This window comes from Ahaetulla prasina, chromosome 6 (genome assembly GCF_028640845.1).
Source record: "Ahaetulla prasina isolate Xishuangbanna chromosome 6, ASM2864084v1, whole genome shotgun sequence".
NCBI classification, from domain to species: Eukaryota; Metazoa; Chordata; class Lepidosauria; order Squamata; family Colubridae; genus Ahaetulla; species Ahaetulla prasina.
The window spans coordinates 53,457,204-53,475,576 of record NC_080544.1 but is presented as its reverse complement, the minus strand read 5'-3'; the positions used below and the strand labels follow the sequence as shown (position 1 = coordinate 53,475,576).

At 35.9% G+C, this 18,373-nt stretch overlaps 1 protein-coding gene across 1 annotated transcript in view; it reads right to left on the bottom strand.

Annotated features, from left to right (window-relative positions):
• LOC131201293 (guanylate cyclase 2G-like) overlaps nt 1-18,373 on the bottom strand; it is a 68,303-nt gene that overhangs the window by 425 nt on the left and 49,505 nt on the right. Inside the window, exons 13-22 of the mRNA XM_058189111.1 lie at nt 15,930-16,098; nt 13,986-14,141; nt 12,197-12,374; nt 11,253-11,393; nt 9,315-9,507; nt 8,990-9,164; nt 6,889-6,987; nt 5,802-5,893; nt 4,630-4,706; nt 753-864 (exon numbers count right to left, since the gene is read on the bottom strand). Of these exons, the coding sequence (XP_058045094.1) occupies nt 753-864; nt 4,630-4,706; nt 5,802-5,893; nt 6,889-6,987; nt 8,990-9,164; nt 9,315-9,507; nt 11,253-11,393; nt 12,197-12,374; nt 13,986-14,141; nt 15,930-16,098 (1,392 nt within the window). The remainder of the gene's footprint in view (nt 1-752; nt 865-4,629; nt 4,707-5,801; nt 5,894-6,888; nt 6,988-8,989; nt 9,165-9,314; nt 9,508-11,252; nt 11,394-12,196; nt 12,375-13,985; nt 14,142-15,929; nt 16,099-18,373) is intronic.

The following is an 18,373-nucleotide window of genomic DNA, read 5'->3' as shown; positions in this document are numbered from 1 at the left end:
CCTTGGGCCTGGTGGGACTAGAACCTGCAGTAATTGCAAGCAGCTGTGTTAATAGCAGACTGTCTTAGCAGTCTGAGCCACAGAGGCCCCTATCCATCCTTCCGAGGTCGGTAAAATAAAGACCCAGATTGGTTGGGGCAATACATCAACATTGTAAACCACTGACAAAGTGCTGTAAAGTGCTGTTCTTAAATTGCTATATGCCACTCAAGAGATTGCATCACAAAATGTGGGAATAAAATGGGCAATATTTTTTGCTGGTTGTTTGTTTCAGGGGAATTTGCAGGGGAATGGCAGGAGGTGTCCATAGGCTTGCAAATGACTTCAATTCCTACCTGTAACCTTCCACCTAGACATTTTGGAAAATTGGCTGAAATTGCACTACCAAAAAACATCCATTCCGGTGCTGAAAGTTAGTACTGTAATGGAATCAGTTATTTTACAAGGTTTTTGAGAAGGTTAAGTATGGAAATGGAAGATGTTTACTTCCCAAAGCCATCTATTTTTTTTTTTGTATAAAGTGTTTAAAAAATACAAATAAAAACAAAAAAAGATTATTCTGGTAATCTTTTCAGGTCATTTAAAAATGGCCTCGTTTGCAGTCCTTCAAAGAGCGAGCGAGAAACAGCTCCTAGATATTGTCCAGAGAACAGGCTTACTACATTTCCCATAGCCTTCCACATAGAACCTAGATACCACTGGATATATATTTTTCATTAGCATAAATAAACTAAATAATAAATAAGGAATACTTTCACTATGAAAACCAGTTTGGAGTAGTGATTAAGGCCCTGAGCTAGAAACTGAGAGACTACGAGTTTTATTTCCATCTTAGAAACCAACTGGGTGACTTTGGGCTGCTCACTCTCAACCCTAGTAAGGAGGAAACAAGGAAGAAGTGGCAAACCACTTCCAAAAATCTTGCACCAAAAGCTTCAGGGAGCAGACCTGACAGTTACTTGGACTCTATATTGAAATGAATGAGGAATACATCTTTACAATAATTTGGAAAATACAAGAACGTAAACAGATGTGAGTGGTAGAGACTGTGCAGTGACAGTTGAAATGACTTATATTATTTCTGTTTGTCTTTCTTTTGCAGTTATTTCCCATTTATTCCTGTTATTTGGAATTTGTGTAGTTTCAGTATAATATCTGATCCAACTTCAACTGTTAATTATTATATTGTTCTTCTCTGTTCCTACAAAAATGTATTTTGCCCCCTTCAAAATTGTAACTCTTTATTTAATTTTGACTACGTGAACCAAGCATCTATCTCTTGAATATTGGGACTAGCAAGAAAATCACTTTAAGATAGTTATTGCTAGTACAGTTAAAGAATGCAATAGAGAATATTTGGGTTAGCAGAATAAAGCCTGGAATATAGCTGTTCTTACTTCAAGGCAGTGGTAAAATCCAATTTTTTTTCAAGGCAGTGGTAAAATCCAATTTTTTTTACTACCGGTTCTGTGGGCGTGGCTTGGTGGGCATGGTGTAGCTTGATGGGCGTGACTTGGTGGGCATGGCAGGGGAAGGATACTGCAAAATCTCCATTCCCACCCTTCTCTGGGGCCAGTACTCAAAATTTCTGCTACCAGTTCTCCGAACTGCTCAAAATTTCCGCTACCGGTTGTCCAGAACCTGCTGGATTTCACCCCTGCCTTAAGGTACCTAGTAATTTTCAATAAAAATCAATGTACACCAGTTTTATACTATAACTGGGTCTTAGCTTCTGCATATCATGTTAGTGAAGCCTTGTGTGCAACCAAGACTACTGTCCATTATTGAGTAAAGTATATTTGTACTGAGTACACTGACTGGATTCACATATCTTATTAAGCCATAAACCATGGTTTACAGACCATAATTACTAGGTTCATACAACAAATGACAACAAAACGTAAAGACACGGTTCCTATCTACCTTCAGATTAATGAAACCATGATGCCCATAGAAGCTTCATAGAAAATACACAATGTTTGTATTGTAGTCTTCCTGAGGGTACCAGTAATAATTGAATATATAACACTTGGTGAATAAGTAGGTCTTCTGTTCCAAGTTGCATTTCCCGTTAGGACCACCATCATCAGCTTTTAGAAATAATCACCTAAGAAAGTCATTGAAGTTTAACATTTAAAGTTGAATGAAAGCTTGCAACACCTAGAATATTCCTTAAACTTTATACTCAGTGAGCACTTTATTGGGATGTAACTGATGAGTTGAAAAATATACATTAAACCCATTTATTAAAACAGTATCAGTCAAGAGAATATACATATTGTTTAGAACATAAAAGGAAATAATTACACAAGCCCATTATAAATTTGTATTATTTTCAATATGACTTTTCTGAACTAATATACAAACTACAATATAAACTTTTTAAAGATGGACAAATGAAAATAAAAATATTAAGAAAACCATCATTTTGATTCATGTGTTTTATCCACATTTAATAATTATATTAGACAAATGAATATGCCATTTTTAAAATCAATCATAGATTTACTATAAAATGAACTAGCTGGTATATTTTTTAGAATACTAGAACCATAACACCTGAAACAATTTATATTCTTATGGCAATATAACATGAACAATGAAACAGGAAGAATGTATGTTAATATACTGAAATGACCATGCTTTTCTTTAAACAAAACTTCAGTGAGATATTTTAAAAGAATCCAGAAATAATATTTATATTTTATCTTTTTAAAAAAATAATAATAATAAAGATAATTAGTTTTATGTCTGTGGAGGTTCTCAACCACCCAGGTCATGATTGTCCATAAGATGTCCTCAAGAAGCTTCTTGGATGACAAGCAAAATGTTTCAAACAAACCAAAAAAGTGCTATTGCCTTTTGGAGAAAGCACCCTTGTGGGATAATTAGCTTTAGATTTTTCTACTTCATCTTCCATTGCTTTGTTTCTAATTCAAATTCTATTCTGAACTGGTATCTGTACTATGCAATAAAACACACATTTCAAAAAAATTATTTCTAAGTAGATATTGTTGATCCTCAAGGAATGCTTGCTTCTGTTCCAATATGTTACATAGTGTCTGATGATATTCACTAGACTATTTCCTTAGTCGTGCATTTTGCTAGACATATATTTTTAAAAAAATACAAAAACGTTTTCACAGACAATATGCAGGGCATTATGCCATTTGTTATACTAGGGTAAAAACAGAGAATATATACAATATATATGCATAAAGCAAAAAACCCACAAGAAATATGTTGTGCATATACACATATTATATATTATTATTTTATATACTATCAATAAGTAATAGGAGGCTTTTTGATAGTTCTCTTGTAATACATTTATACAGAAATAATAACAGTGGATAAAAAGAGGAATTTAAGGTAAGGGAAAAATATCCTCCTAATTGCCCATTGGTATTTTGTAGCTACTGTTGTTCTTATTATTATTATAGATAATTCGTTATTGGATATTTCTGATCTAAGCGTAGTACATAAAATTATCCACTACAATGTCCTACCTGTCAATAACTACTTCAGCTTCAACCACAACAATACACGAGCACACAATAGATACAAACTTAAGGTAAACCGCACCAAACTAGATTGCAGGAAATATGACTTCAGCAACAGAATGGTCAATGCTTGGAATACACTACCTAACTCTCTGGTTTCTTCCCCAAGCCCCCAAAACTTTAACCCTAGACTGTGTACTGTTGACCTCACCCCATTCCTAAGAATGTAAGGTCTATAAGGGGCATGCATAAGCGCACCAACAAGCCTACCATCCCTGTCCTAATGTTCCCTTTTATTCGTAACCATTTCATGTATTAATAACCATGTTTATATCTATATCTGTTATCTAATACGTGTTTGACAAAATAAATAAAATAAAAATAAATAAATAAAATTTCTCTTTAATTTAAATGTGATTTATGGGTCAATTCTTTGATAATGTAAACTTTAGGTTTGGAACTAATGTGAATTCTAGAAGATAGTAAACTTATAAGTGCCTAAAAAAGCTCTAGCCCTATGGAAGAAAAGAAGCCTTATACTTGTTTTGGGTTCTGTGTCCAAAAGGTAGCAATGTGACTATGAAGAATCAATTAATATGATATTACTATTTAGAAGGACTGTGCTGTGTTTCAGATATTATTCCCCAATGATACCTCAAAGTTTGAAGCAAATGTAGGTCATAAAGCCTACAAGTGTTTAAATCAGACATGGTTTTGGTTTTTTTTTAACTCATGTACAGTAACTGCAGAAGGCATCTGCGTGAACACAGAAAAAGACACAGCTACTTTACTGAGCTCCAGATAGATATTATGCTTATGCTCCCATCTACATCAAAGCACCTTCTTTGAATAAAATCTATTAGATATATTTCTTTCTACCAGTTTGACAATTAAGATAGTTTATAATATAAAGTATCCAAACTATAGGTTAAACAGCAATGCAAATTAAATACAGATAAATGTCAAACATTAAAATTAAATTAACAGTTAACAACTTGGAGAAAGACAAGTGTTTTTACTAAATGTCTAAGTACTAGGAGATCACATTCAGTTGATACGTTTAGATCAAGTAAAGTCCTTAGCTACAGATTCTGCCTCTTCATTTCCCTTCACCTGTGGTTGAAACTTGCTGTTGAAATCTGGTAGTGGCATGTCGAATCCAGCTTTTCCTTTCAGCCAAAAAGTCCTTTGCTGTCCTTTACCCTAGCAATCAACAAAAACATAACATAGCATAGCTCTTTTACATAACATCAAAAGCAAAGCTATTCATATATGGTAGATATTAATACTTATAATGTCAGAATATTGGAAAAAAACAGCGAACCTCAAATTTTGTGGCTTGGCCCAGCTGGGGAAAGAGGGGAACTGGCCGCATGAGCAGCAGGCTAGTGCACATGCATTTGAGCGCCTTCTGGCCCGCCACTCACACAAGTTGAGTTGCACATGTGCACACATTCTTTGGCCAGCTACTTGCATGGCTCAATTCCAAATTCCAAATAGGCCGCGGCAGTAGTGGGCCATAGCCTGGGGATTGGGGATTCTTGGCCTAGAAGACTGCCAGCTTTTTAGAAAGGATTAGCTTTTAGCATGATTAAAAGTATTCCTTCAAGCAAAGGTAATGAAGAAGAAATGGAAAAAAACGGAATCCTGGGTCTGCCACTTTTCACTATCCCAATCTTTCTTCATAGGAAAACTGCTTCTGAAAAGCTATCCAATATTTCAGATTTACAATCATTTCTCTAACATTTATTTTGGATCTTCCTTGCTTAAATGGTCCAACGAAGTGTCAATATCTGGCGATCTTTGTCTGATTTCATAAAAATACTAAAGTGGGTCAAACCTAGTTCGTAGTTGACTTTGACCCAGATTTCTAAGCTACATTAAAGAACCAAAGAACCAAGCTAGAATTAATGAAAACTTTTCAAACAAAGCTCATCAATTTGGATACATGCATGTTTTTGTACTGAAAAGGCATAATTGTAATGTTCAATCAACAAATGGTTGTAATGTCAAAGCCCTGAGATAGGGATGGGCAATAAGAAATATTTTCAGTATTGCTGCAGTTCCCATTGTCTTTCATAGTTTTAGCAATGCTGACTAGCTCTGATGAAAGCTGAAGTTTAATAGTATTGCAAAATTACACACTGTCAAAAGCTTTCCGCATAATATTTAACTATGGGGGGGATAAGCTAGAGTATATTGCATTCTGGCTTGCTAAATCTCCTTTTAATAATTTATTCTTCTAACCCATTCCCCTCTTTTCAGCTAGAATATTCTTTGATTCTATGGAAGGCATACCTTTATTCTTATAGTTCCTCTTTCTTGCAAGTTATAACCACCAATTCTTTGAAGAGCATTTGCTGTGGTATTAGAAACATGGATTTGCAGAGCTAAGAAAGGAGACAGCTAGTATGTATTTTTATTAAAGCTTATAAATACAAAAAAAAGGAAAAAGTACATAGAAAAAGAAAATAATAATACAGAAAAAAACGTATATAAAGAAATTATTCCCTCTCCTTTAAGACAAATACAAACTTCCGTAATTTATCCCTATCTTCAATCTGCCACAGCTTCCCTGGAGGTGCACTAATGAAAAATGTTTGAAAGTATTCTACTTTAAACAGTTTTGTTTAACAACATTTCCCCCTATCTATTAACTCTTAATTACAAATTAGGATCAAGCTGATTGCAATTCAGGTGGTCTTCATATTTAAGAATTAATCTGAAACCTTTCTCTTTTTTCTAATAATGAGTAACCGGATGCTTTCTCTATCTGTCATAGCTGTCACTCTGCTGCATCTTTTGGCAGCTTGACATAAGCAATGGCAGGAGGGGTAGAGATTGGAAGGTGGGTGTTTGGAAGGTGGGGGGGGGGTTGAAGCAGAGTCAGCCCTGATTCTGAGGAACACCAAACAAGCACGAGGTCAGCAAAAGGACTGCAGAGATGGGGAAAGCGCAAATTCAGGATCCGTTTCTAAAAGAACCTGAGAATGTTTAATTGGACATTGATAATTGGTGGGCGGGGAATGACCAGGGAGAAAGGGAAAGTTAATTGCATTGCTTTCACACCAAGCCGACAAACTCTGCCTGCTCTAATTTGTAATCTCTTTGTTCTCAGTAAAGTATACTCTTGGGGAAAAAATGAAGCAGGGGTCTTTCTTTGCTAATTAAATAAATGGGATGGATGACACTACCTGAGCATAAAAATAATATTCTTTCTCTGCAACTTCTCAGCAGTATAAGAATCTTATAATTAGCTTTACTGCCATCCATTTATACACCTGTAGACTACTTTGCACTGTCTGACAACAGGATGCAATAATAAAATGGTATATATATGGTTTAAATCAGCCTTTTATTTTGTCTCTAAGAAATGATAACATACGTAAGCTGGTGCTTTCCATCCGTGAGGCTGTGTTCACAGAGTCTCCAAAAAGACAATAGCGTGGCCTTGTGATGCCTACTACTCCTGCAACAACAGGACCTGGAACGACAAATATTAAAAATTACTTCAGCCACACATAAAAGGCATACAAGATTCTGTCATGCTTTATTTCTTACTGAAATGTAGAAATAAAATTTCAATTTTAGGACATCTGAAATGAATATTGATATAAGTAGTTTTTATATATATATTGTTTTCCCAACTATAGTGGCTTTCCTATTCTGCAGAATGCTCTTATTTCTAAAGTATTTATTGAAGAAATAATTTTTCTAAATATAACAGCCAAAGTTGTATAAAACTATGCTTAAGAACATGGATCAGGTTAACCATCTTTACACTATGGTCAGCTACTACGTAGCTACTATGCTGGCCTAAATATGAGTCAACTGGAATCCAATTAAAGATCCATTTAATCTAATTTCTTGTTTTCCCAGCAGAAGATAACATTTATTTTGGTCAAAAGCTAACTCTTTTTTGAAAAAAATATGTGAATAGTTCAGGCAAGTATAATGCAAAGAATGTCCCAATGCATTCCCTATATAATACTAGTAAAATTGTTTTGGTAACATAGCACATGGATGAAATAGTGCATATAAAGTAAAGGTAAAGATTCCCCTCGCACATATTTTCTAGTCGTTCCTGACTCTAGGGGGCGGTGCTCATCCCAATTTCAAAGCCGAAGAGCCAGCGCTGTCCGAAGACATCTCCATGGTCATGTGGCTGGCATGACTCAATGCCAAAGGCGCATGGAACACTGTTACCTTCCCACCAAAGGTGGTCCCTATTTTTTCTACTTGCATTTTTTACATGCTTTCAAACTGCTAGGTTGGCAGAAGCTGGGACAAGTAATGGGGGCTCACCTCGTTACACTGCCCTAGGGATTCGAACAGCTGAGCTGCTGACCTTTCAATTGACAAGCTCAGCATCTTAGCCACTGAGCCACCACGTCCCTATAGTGCATATAGGGACACGGTGCATAATTATAAATAATTATATCGTTAATATTATAGCATCAGATAGACATAATCACAACATTCTGGTTATGTATCATGGAGATTATTCCTGCGAGATTTGTACACAGATTTGAACATGTAGAGTTCAATTTGTCAGGGTTCCAAGCCTGACACCATTCTTCCTCTGAATATATAGAGCAGGTATGTCAAACTCACAGCCTGTGGGCTGGATGCGTCATGCGCTGGCCACGCCTACCCCCGGTTTAGTGAAGGGGAAAGTTGAGATACATCATGTGATGACAATGTGACATCATGAGTTTGGCACCCGTGATATAGAGGATCACAACAGACATCTGGAAGTAGTATGGCAAGAAGAACTACCATTCCTCACTACCATCCCTCAGCCAGTGACTGGTTGACACATTATACAAAAACATATTATGGCTTCTTTGATTTTTGGTTTGTTATGTGAATACAACCATTGCAGTTAATAAAGCATGGATTATAGCCAACTTCAGTTCATTATAAAGTAGTTAAACCATTACTTAATATGATATATATGATTTCCATACTAGAATAGAATAGAACAGAATATAATAGAATCAGACATAAGTGACCAGATTAATTCTCAAGCACCAAATATAATGTTCTAACTCATTTCATATTGTGACCACTTGGAACACGAACACATATCTCAGGATGGGATCTAGGATTGACTTAAAAGTTGTAATGTCTCTCTCAAACACAGAAAAAATAAAGGCAATGAATTTTTATACTGTATCATTTCATATCCTATAAAACAAACATCCTGAGAGATTGATAATGAATTATAACCAATAAAAGAAGAAATTCTTCTTAGTTCAGCAAAGATCCCTATCTTAAAGGAAATTTTGCAATGGGGGGATATATAGGCTTAAGTCTAAAGGACACTTTCAACTCAGTTTATCTGAAATAAATCAGGAAGAATAATAAATTGCAAGTGTTTGCTGATTCTGTGCCAATGAGCAGTATGTAATATGCTAAATTCATTTCCATAAAAGGTCAATTCAGTTAAGATCTGAAAGTCCAAAGAGATTTATGCTATTCACCTGTATGAATTCCAATTCGCACCCTCAATTTCTCATTAGGCAAGTGCCTGATTTTGAATGATATAATTGCACTGAGAAAGTGCAAAGACATAGTAGCGATTTCTTCAACATGTTTTGCCCCATTGGGAATGGGCAGCCCACTAGCCACCATATAGGCATCTCCAATAGTTTCAACCTAGAAACCAAAAAAGTTATCATTTGCACTTGTAAAACTCAGATAAAGTTTTCAAATAAAGATAATGATATATGGAAAATTGTGGATATTTTTTCATGGCTACTGAGAGGAATGATGCAAATATCCTTTATTGGAGAAAATTTTCCCTACCTTATAGACATCATATATTTGAATGATATTATCAAATAGGCTATAAAGGTCATTGAGGAGAGTGACGACTTGCAGGGGGGAGCTGAAGGAGCATAACTTAGTGAAGCCAACGATATCTGAGAAGAAGATGGAGACTGATTCAAAGCTTTCAGGTTCCACTGATCTTCCAGCAACAAGTTGTTCTCCTATAAAACTGGAACATAAATGAATGAGAGATAACTTCTGCCTCTATTCAATACTCTTAAAATAAAAGCATGCAAGTTATATGCAGCTTATCATTCCTATAATAAGATAGTTCTTGATTCTTCAAGATTAGAGTTATTTACCACAATATGTGATTGAGACATAGCTTTACAATATACAGCAATAATGTTGTTTCAAAATGTGTGTACTGCAAAAGTCAGGATTTTCACCTGCAAATCTGATAAATTAACCTAAATGAGGTTTATTGGAAAGAAACAATCAGGTTCCAGCACAGCCATACTAGCTACAAATTGACTTTCAAACGATGCCTCAAAGGATGCTCCATTGTGGTGGCAATGTTTTGGGGTTTTTAAATCATTGGTTGCTTTTGTAATGCAACCATTTTAAGGGTATGGAGAGGTTGAGGGGACGTTGGTATATTACTGTAGCAGGATCACAGTACATATGGTCTTAGTTTGCTTAACTGCCAATGCTGTTCCCAGGCTGGGTATTTTCAGAACTAGGTAAACATTAACCGAGCAGAATGTTGGAGGAAGCCAAACTAAATGTGGGTAGGTCTATTCTCTTGCTCTTTATGCATTTTTTTTCTTTTTCTCCCTTCTCTTTGTTCTCATTCAATAGATTTTTGAGAGCAGCAAATCAAAATATTTGTAGGAGACATTGAAATTAGACCAAGGACTACATGAAAGGAAATTGTGTGCTTTGAGTTGCTCATCCTTTTCTAGAAAAAGATACAGATCACAATTCACTGGAGATCTTGGTTGAAAATTTTTAAATAATCTAGTGTTTACTATACAGGAGAGCAAACTGCTGAACAGCAGCATGGATGAATGACCTTTGATAGGTTCAGATTCAGATTTAATAAGATTAATTTTGAGCCATGAATATCTAGATTCTTTAAAAAAAGGATGAAATATTAGAATTACCTTTTCCCTTTTGTAAGTCAGTTGCCACTATCATTGCCTTATTCCAAGATATCTTGAGACTTCATTCTAGGGGCATTTAATTCTTAATAATCAAAGGTATGGGAGCTCCATTCTGACATATTGCCAAATCAGTAAACAAAAATAACCTATGCATTGAAACATTTTGCATATTTATGTCTCTTTTTTCCTAGGAATGATGGGAAACTTTCATTTCTAATATCTAAGTAAGCATTGTCTAATTCTGTTGCAATGTATTTTGCACAAAGCAGACTTTCATTATAAAGATATATCCAAATTGTTTCATGTTCTAGTGGAATTGATGTGATTTCGGTAGTAACTGAACTAATTTTCTTACTTTCAGTGGACCATAAATACAATCAATTTAATTTAGATCCAGCTCTAAAATCCCAAATCATAGTTTGTTCTTACTTTGCAATTTTATTTGTGGAAAATTCTAGTACTGTTCCTACCAATTAGAATGCTTTAGTTTAAATGGAAAAGCCAAATAAAAGTTTATAGCAAATGAATATACTAAGAATAGGATACTCTTCAGGGGAAAAGATGATGTCTACCAATGCATTTGTTCTTACATTCATCCTCATGCCCTTCAGACCTCCGGGTAAAGATTGCTCTGTGATCTATACTTTTTAATTATTAAAGAGAAAAGAACTGGAATTGTAACAAAAACACTCTACAAGACATTGAGAGTCAATTTAGCTTGGGGCTAGACCTATTGTGCAGGATGAAAACAGGTAGACAATCTACTCAGAAATAAAGGAGAAAAAAATATATGAAAGCTTTCCCTTACCTAGGTAGCATGGCTGATAAAAGCGTTTCAGTTTTCTTTTTTTCTGCCAATAATAGGGTCGTTCTTGCTTCAACTACTTCTTCCAGATGATTTGCATATTTTTCCAGTTTATTAACCATGTTGTCTAAGATACTGAAATGGCTTTTAGAAGTGTTCAAAAAGCAAATATTGAATGAAACTTACTTTACAATTCTATGAAAGTATCATGCAGGAGAATGTGCTATTGCTACTGAACTTCTATTCATTAAAAATCTCTTTATTCTGTATGATTATTGAAGATTAAAAGTGCCCTGATAACCACAACAATAACTAATTAAAACTACTGCAACTCTCTAGTAGTTTTAACTAAACGTATTGATGATACTTTTTTTCAATAGCTTACCAACCTAAAGATCAGATAATAGCTTATAAAATTGCCCAAATTCATGTTTGTTGTGTACACCTTCTGACCTAAGAGGCTCATCTTCAAGCATCATATTGTTTAGCCTTTTGGTACTGTCCATGGAATTTCCTTAGCAAGGATACTGGATTGGGTTGCCATTATCAAAAGAGTGTGTCCAAAGATGGCTATATATCCATGATTAAATATTCATTATTAATTATTATTATGATGTACTGATTAATAATGATCAATAATGGATATTTACATGTACAGCCATTTTTAGATAGACTCTTTCAATATTAGAACACTACTGGTTACAAAACTACTGAATAATCATTTAAATAAAATAAAAATAATAAACTTTTGTATTCTTCTTTACAAATAACCCCATTTCTTAGTTTAGGGGCGGCAAGCATGTAAGAATGCTGACCTAGATATCCTTCTTTTATTATGTATTTGGTATCTTTATTAAGAAACCAACACTTTAAGATTTGAAAGATCATCAGTATCAAATAAAGAATAATAGTGAGCAGAGGTACTTTAGCTTCAAGAGAAAATTTACCCATCAGGGCTGGCATCTCTTAGTGCTGTCTTTATCTCAGAGAACATTGGCCTCTTTTCTGGATTTTCATCCCAACATGCCTTCAGAAGTTCAGTTACCTTGCGATTGCATTTGTCTACTGAAAGAGAGGGTCGCAGTGGAACAGAAGACTTAGGGTCCTTTATTCTTTTTATTATTTCTGGAATTAATTAACATAGCAAGATTTCAAAATAATATGCATTTTGCTTTTCTTTTAATATCAAACCATAAATCATGACTTAAACTGTAATAACTTGTTGTATATTGCCCAGAGGCATTTGTCTGTGAGATAGGTGGCCATGTTAATGTGACAGATAAATGAATAACACATTGCATTAAGTCAAAATCAACCAAATTGCATTTATAACTTAGCACAGGTTTAGGAAGTGACAGATTTGATAACTGGCATCTAAATATTAGATCTGACAGTTTCTAAACCCATGCTGTCCCATAATACTATTTGGTTGGCTTTGGCTTACTATAATTTGTGGGTCAAGTTTTGTAGACCAGATGAAGCCATAGATATGCATCCATTCATTGGAACAATGCAGATTCAACAACAAAGCAACTAAATTTCATTAATGCAATTTGAGTTTTTCTCTTTCAAAAAATAACCAGGAAATGGGAGTGGAATACTTTGATAGGATTTGTAAACAAAAAATAAAAGAACAAGCCTGAATGTCCTATGATTTTCAGTAATAATATGTGTATCTCATTTTAAATGGTTTTTATTATTTTTTAAAAAATCAAGCTCCCTTTAACATAACTCCCAATTCTGTTGCTGAAATTCAGTACCACAATGCCTTATTGCCTTATACACTGTAAGCCACCCTGAGTCTTCGGAGAAGGGCGGGGTATAAATGTAAACAAAAAAAAAAAATGGCCAGATTTGAGCAAGCGCATCTTCAGATTGTTTATGAAGGGGGAAGGGGGTTGTTTGACTTTCAAAAACAATCCCCCTCTTTTTATATATGAAAATACAATGTAAAAATATATACCAACACTGAACTAGATGATGTCATAGCATCCCTGGGAAAAAATTGTATGTGTGGTATTTGTGATCAACAATCGGGCCGTGGGTGGCTCAGGCTGTAAGACAGCCTGTTATTAAACACAGTTGCTTGCAATTACTGCAGGCTCGAGTCCCACCAGGCCCAAGGTTGACTCAGCCTTCCATCCTTTATAAGGTAGGTAAAATGAGGACCCAGATTATTGGGGGGGCAATAAGTTGACTTTGTATATAAATATACAAATAGGATGAGACTATTGCCTTACACAATGTAAGCCGCCCTTAGTCTTCGGAGAAGGGTGGGATATAAATGTAAAAAACAAAACAAAACACCTCCCACAGCTTAGGAAAGAAACACTTGTAGATAAGAACCATATCAATGTGGGACAGACTTGTTTAATTATTTAATGGATGGTTAGTTGCACCCTTATGGAAAAATAGAATTATGTAATCTGGATTGACAGGTTATCTCAAAATCTGATATAAACTTCAGTATAGGGATGCATAGTATTTTTTAAAAAATGTTAAACATATTGCGTAGATTAGCTAGCAGACATATATGAGTACGTAATACTTCCCAAGGACTTTTGGATTACATACTCTTCAAATTGCATAATCTGCATACTCTCCTCCTATGCATATATATATAAACAGATTATAAATGTTTGTGTGTGTGTGTGTGTGTCTAAACAATTTTTTCTACCTATAATGTTGCAGAATAAATTATACAATTTCTCACAATAAGGAGAAAAAAAAGAGAACCTTCTGCATTCCTATTTTGATCTTGAAATGGACCATCTTCATGATTGTATATCAATTCTCTCATAATAATAGCAAAACTGTAAACATCACCCTTCTGGGTGCCATGAAATGGATACTCCTCCATTCTAAGCAATTCAGGAGCTGTCCAGAATAAATCTGCAAACAAACAAACAAAATGGGACAGATTAATAGGATGTGGACATTTACGGTTCTTGTTTCAAATACTATTTATATCTAAAGCAGTATTTTAATGTGTCATGTTTTACCCCAAAATTTTGAGATAGTTTTGGTGGCCTTCAGGAATAATTCTTCATAACTGATTATTGCTTATTTCTGCAATAATTTAATTATACAGCAATTGTAAGATTATTGATACTGTTTTGCAATGTTTCATAAAGTAAAAATCTATGGGTACATAAGCTGCATTTTAGTCCAAAGAATGGATCTGGGAATTTCACATTGGAATTTATCAGGCTTTCAGTTTATCATTTGCCATTTTTTTCATGCTTGTATGAAAGAGCATTGGGTTGTGTCATTCACAGCAAGCAAGAGTCTGCTTTCATTGCATTTTATGGTCCTAATGATAAGGGTAAAGTCTAATATTTTATCCCCATGGAAGACTGAGAGGGTAGAAGTAATGCATAGTAGCAGCAATGCCTCAGATAGAAAGTCCATACAGAGTGGTAAGGACAGCTGAGAAGATTACAGAAAGCTCCCTTCCTGTTATTCAGGATACTGCTTATAAGCGCTATGTGCTTAGAGGTCACAGCATTGCTAGAGACCCCACATACCCACTTTAGAGTCTGTTTCTATTGCTCCCCACTGGGAGGAGGTTTTGAAGTATTTCTAGCAGGACTACCAGATTCTGTAACAGTTTTGTTCCCTATGCCATCCATCTGGTAAACTTGCAAGATTCATTTTTCACGCCATGTACATGAATACATCCAAACTACACTGTGTTGTTTCTCTGTGTCATATAATATATGTGGGTATAAGCATAATTTTGTATTTATTTATGTATTTGTTTTGTCATGTTTACGTACTGTATATTGGAGGTGGTGACCCTTTGAGAGCTGCATGCAATGAAATTTCATTTTAATGTATGCCAATTAGTGTACATTCAATAAAGTTATCCTATCTATCTATCTATCTATCTATCTATCTATCTATCTATCTATCTATCTATCTATCTATCTATCTATCTATCTTTCTATCTTTCTATCCCATTAGAGAACAGAACAGTAAGATTGTGCAACAAAGTGATCAGACAAGGCAGGTATCTGCTTACTGAACATGATAATCTCAATATTTTCCCCCCAAAATATTTAAATACTGAGATGTCACAAACTAAGTGCTTAGAGGTCACAGCATTGCTAGAGACCCCACATACCCACTTTAGAGTCTGTTTCTATTGCTCCCCACTGGGAGGAGGTTTTGAAGTATTTCTAGCAGGACTACCAGATTCTGTAACAGTTTTGTTCCTATGCCATCCATCTGGTAAACTTGCAAGATTCATTTTCACGCCATGTACATGAATACATCCAAACTACACTGTGTTGTTTCTCTGTGTCATATAATATATGTGGGTATAAGCATAATTTTGTATTTATTTATGTATTTGTTTTGTCATGTTTACGTACTGTATATTGGAGGTGGTGACCCTTTGAGAGCTGCATGCAATGAAATTTCATTTTAATGTATGCCAATTAGTGTACATTCAATAAAGTTATCCTATCTATCTATCTATCTATCTTTCTATCTTTCTATCCCATTAGAGAACAGAACAGTGAGATTGTGCAACAAAGTGATCAGACAAGGCAGGTATCTGCTTACTGAACATGATAATCTCAATATTTCCCCCCCAAAATATTTAAATACTGAGATGTCACAAACTAAGTGCTTAGAGGGTTGATGTTCTTTGCAGTAATTATATAAGGCTCTTACCAGCATAGTTTGTCTCTTCCTCTGTTATTATTCTAGATTTTCTTCTGTATTTAAGTTCCCATAAACCAAAATCACACAGCTTTATTTGCATGCGACTATCTACCAGGCAGTTTGTAGGCTTTAAGTTTCCATGAGATTTCAGAGGGCTGTTGTGGATGAACAACATACCCTGAAAATAAACATGCAGAGTATATGTTTGTGTGAAAGAGAAGGAATGAAGAAATACAAAGATATTAGTATGATAGGGAGAATAATCTACCGATATCTGCATGATTCTTACATCAATCAGTAGAATACCCTAAACAAAGGAAGTTAGCATGATATAATATTTATCATGAACACAACAGCAATATTTCAATTTTTGATCGTCTTTAATCATAATATAGTGTATTATAGATTTTGGTTCTAGAGCATTGTTTTTCCAGTACTGCCAGCCTAATAACATAATAACATAATAATATAATAACAGAGTTGGAAGGGACCTTGGAGGTCTTCTAGTCCAACCCCCTGCTCAGGCAGGAAACTCCACACCATTTCAGACAAATGGCTATCCAACATTTTCTTAAAAATTTCCAGTGTTGGAGCATTCACAACTTCTGTAGGCAAGTTGTTCCACCTATTGATTGTTCTAACTGTCAGGAAATTTCTCCTTAGTTCTAAGTTGCTTCTCTCCTTGATTAGTTTCCACCCATTGCATCTTGTTCTGCACTCAGGTGCTTTGGAGAATAGTTTGACTCCCACTTCTTTGTGGCAACCCCTGAGATATTGGAACACTGCTATCATGTTTCTCCTAGTCCTTCTTTTTATTAAACTAGACATACCGAGTTCCTGCAACCGTTCTTCATATGTTTTAGCCTTCAGTCCCCTAATCATCTTTGTTGCTCTTCTCTGCACTCTTTCTAGAGTCTCAACATCTTTTTTACATCGTGGTGACCAAAACTGAATGCAATATTCCAAGTGTGGCCTTACCAAGGCATTATAAAGTGGCACTAACACTTCACGTGATCTTGATTCTATCCCTCTGTTTATGCAGCCCAGAACTGTGTTGGCTTTTTTGGCAGCTGCTGCACACTGCTGGCTCATATCTAAATGGCTGTCCATTAGGACTCCAAGATCCCTCTCACAGTTACTACTATTGAGCAAAGTACCACATATATGGTACCTGTGCATTTTGGGTTTTTTGCCTAAATGTAGAGCCTTACTTTTTTCACTGTTGAATTTCACTTTGTTAGTTAATCTTTCTCTGAGATCAAAATTAGAAATAATTAAAAAAAATATGATCTCTAGCAGTTCCCAGGTTTATATAATAAATATCCAAATTCAGACCAAGAATTAAAATCTCATTTATTAAAAATATAACTCAACCCAATAATAGTTAGCCCAAGGGGAATAACTTTTTTTCTTTATTTTCTTTGTTCTTAGAATTAGGATCTAAAATTAAGACTCACAGCCATTTCTAAATCTACACATGTGCACATATATATACATACCTCACAAAGAAAGAGAATAATACTACTTAAAGAGCCATGACAAGAACCATGACAAGAACAGAGATAATGTGTCGTCTGATTTTACTCAGTTGCTATACTAATCAACAGTTTTCAAATTCTTTTTCAGGGAGCTCGGGAGGACCCCTTGCAGGGACGTGCTGAGGAATTTGGAAGGTATCTGCACGATAAAATCGCTCAGATCCGGGACGGGCTGGATGCTGATTGGAGGGATTCAGGCGGGATGACGGAGGCAGGTCTTGAGAATATTGTTTGGGCGGAGTTTGACTCTGTGACTCCCAACGACATGGACAGGATACTGGGAAGGTTGAATGCTACCACATGTTTATTGGACCCGTGTCCCTCCTGGCTGGTACTGGCCACTCAGGAGGTGACACGAGGCTGGCTCCAGGGCATTATTAGTGCTTCTTTGATGGAGGGAGTCTTCCCAGCTGCCTTAAAAGAGGCGGTGGTGAGACCCCTCCTTAAGAAGCCTTCCCTGGACCCGGCTATTTTGGCTAATTATCGTCCGGTCTCCAACCTTTGCTTTGTTGCGAAGATTGTTGAGAGTGTGGTGGCATGGCAGCTTCCCCAGTACCTGGAGGAAACTGTCTATCTAGACCCGTGCCAGTCTGGCTTCAGGTCTGGGTATAGCACGGAGACGGCTTTGGTCGCGTTGGTTGATGATCTCTGGAGGGCACGGGGCAGGGGTTGTTCCTCTGTCCTTGTCCTGTTGGATCTGTCAGCGGCTTTTGATACCATCGACCATGGTATCTTGCTGCAAAGGTTGGGGGGTTTGGGAGTGGGGGGCACCGTTTTTCGGTGGTTCTCCTCCTACCTCTCCGACCGTTCGCAGATGGTGTTGACAGGGGGGCAGAGGTCGACTGCTAGGCAACTCACTTGTGGGGTTCCGCAGGGGTCGATTCTCTCGCCTCTCCTGTTCAACATCTATATGAA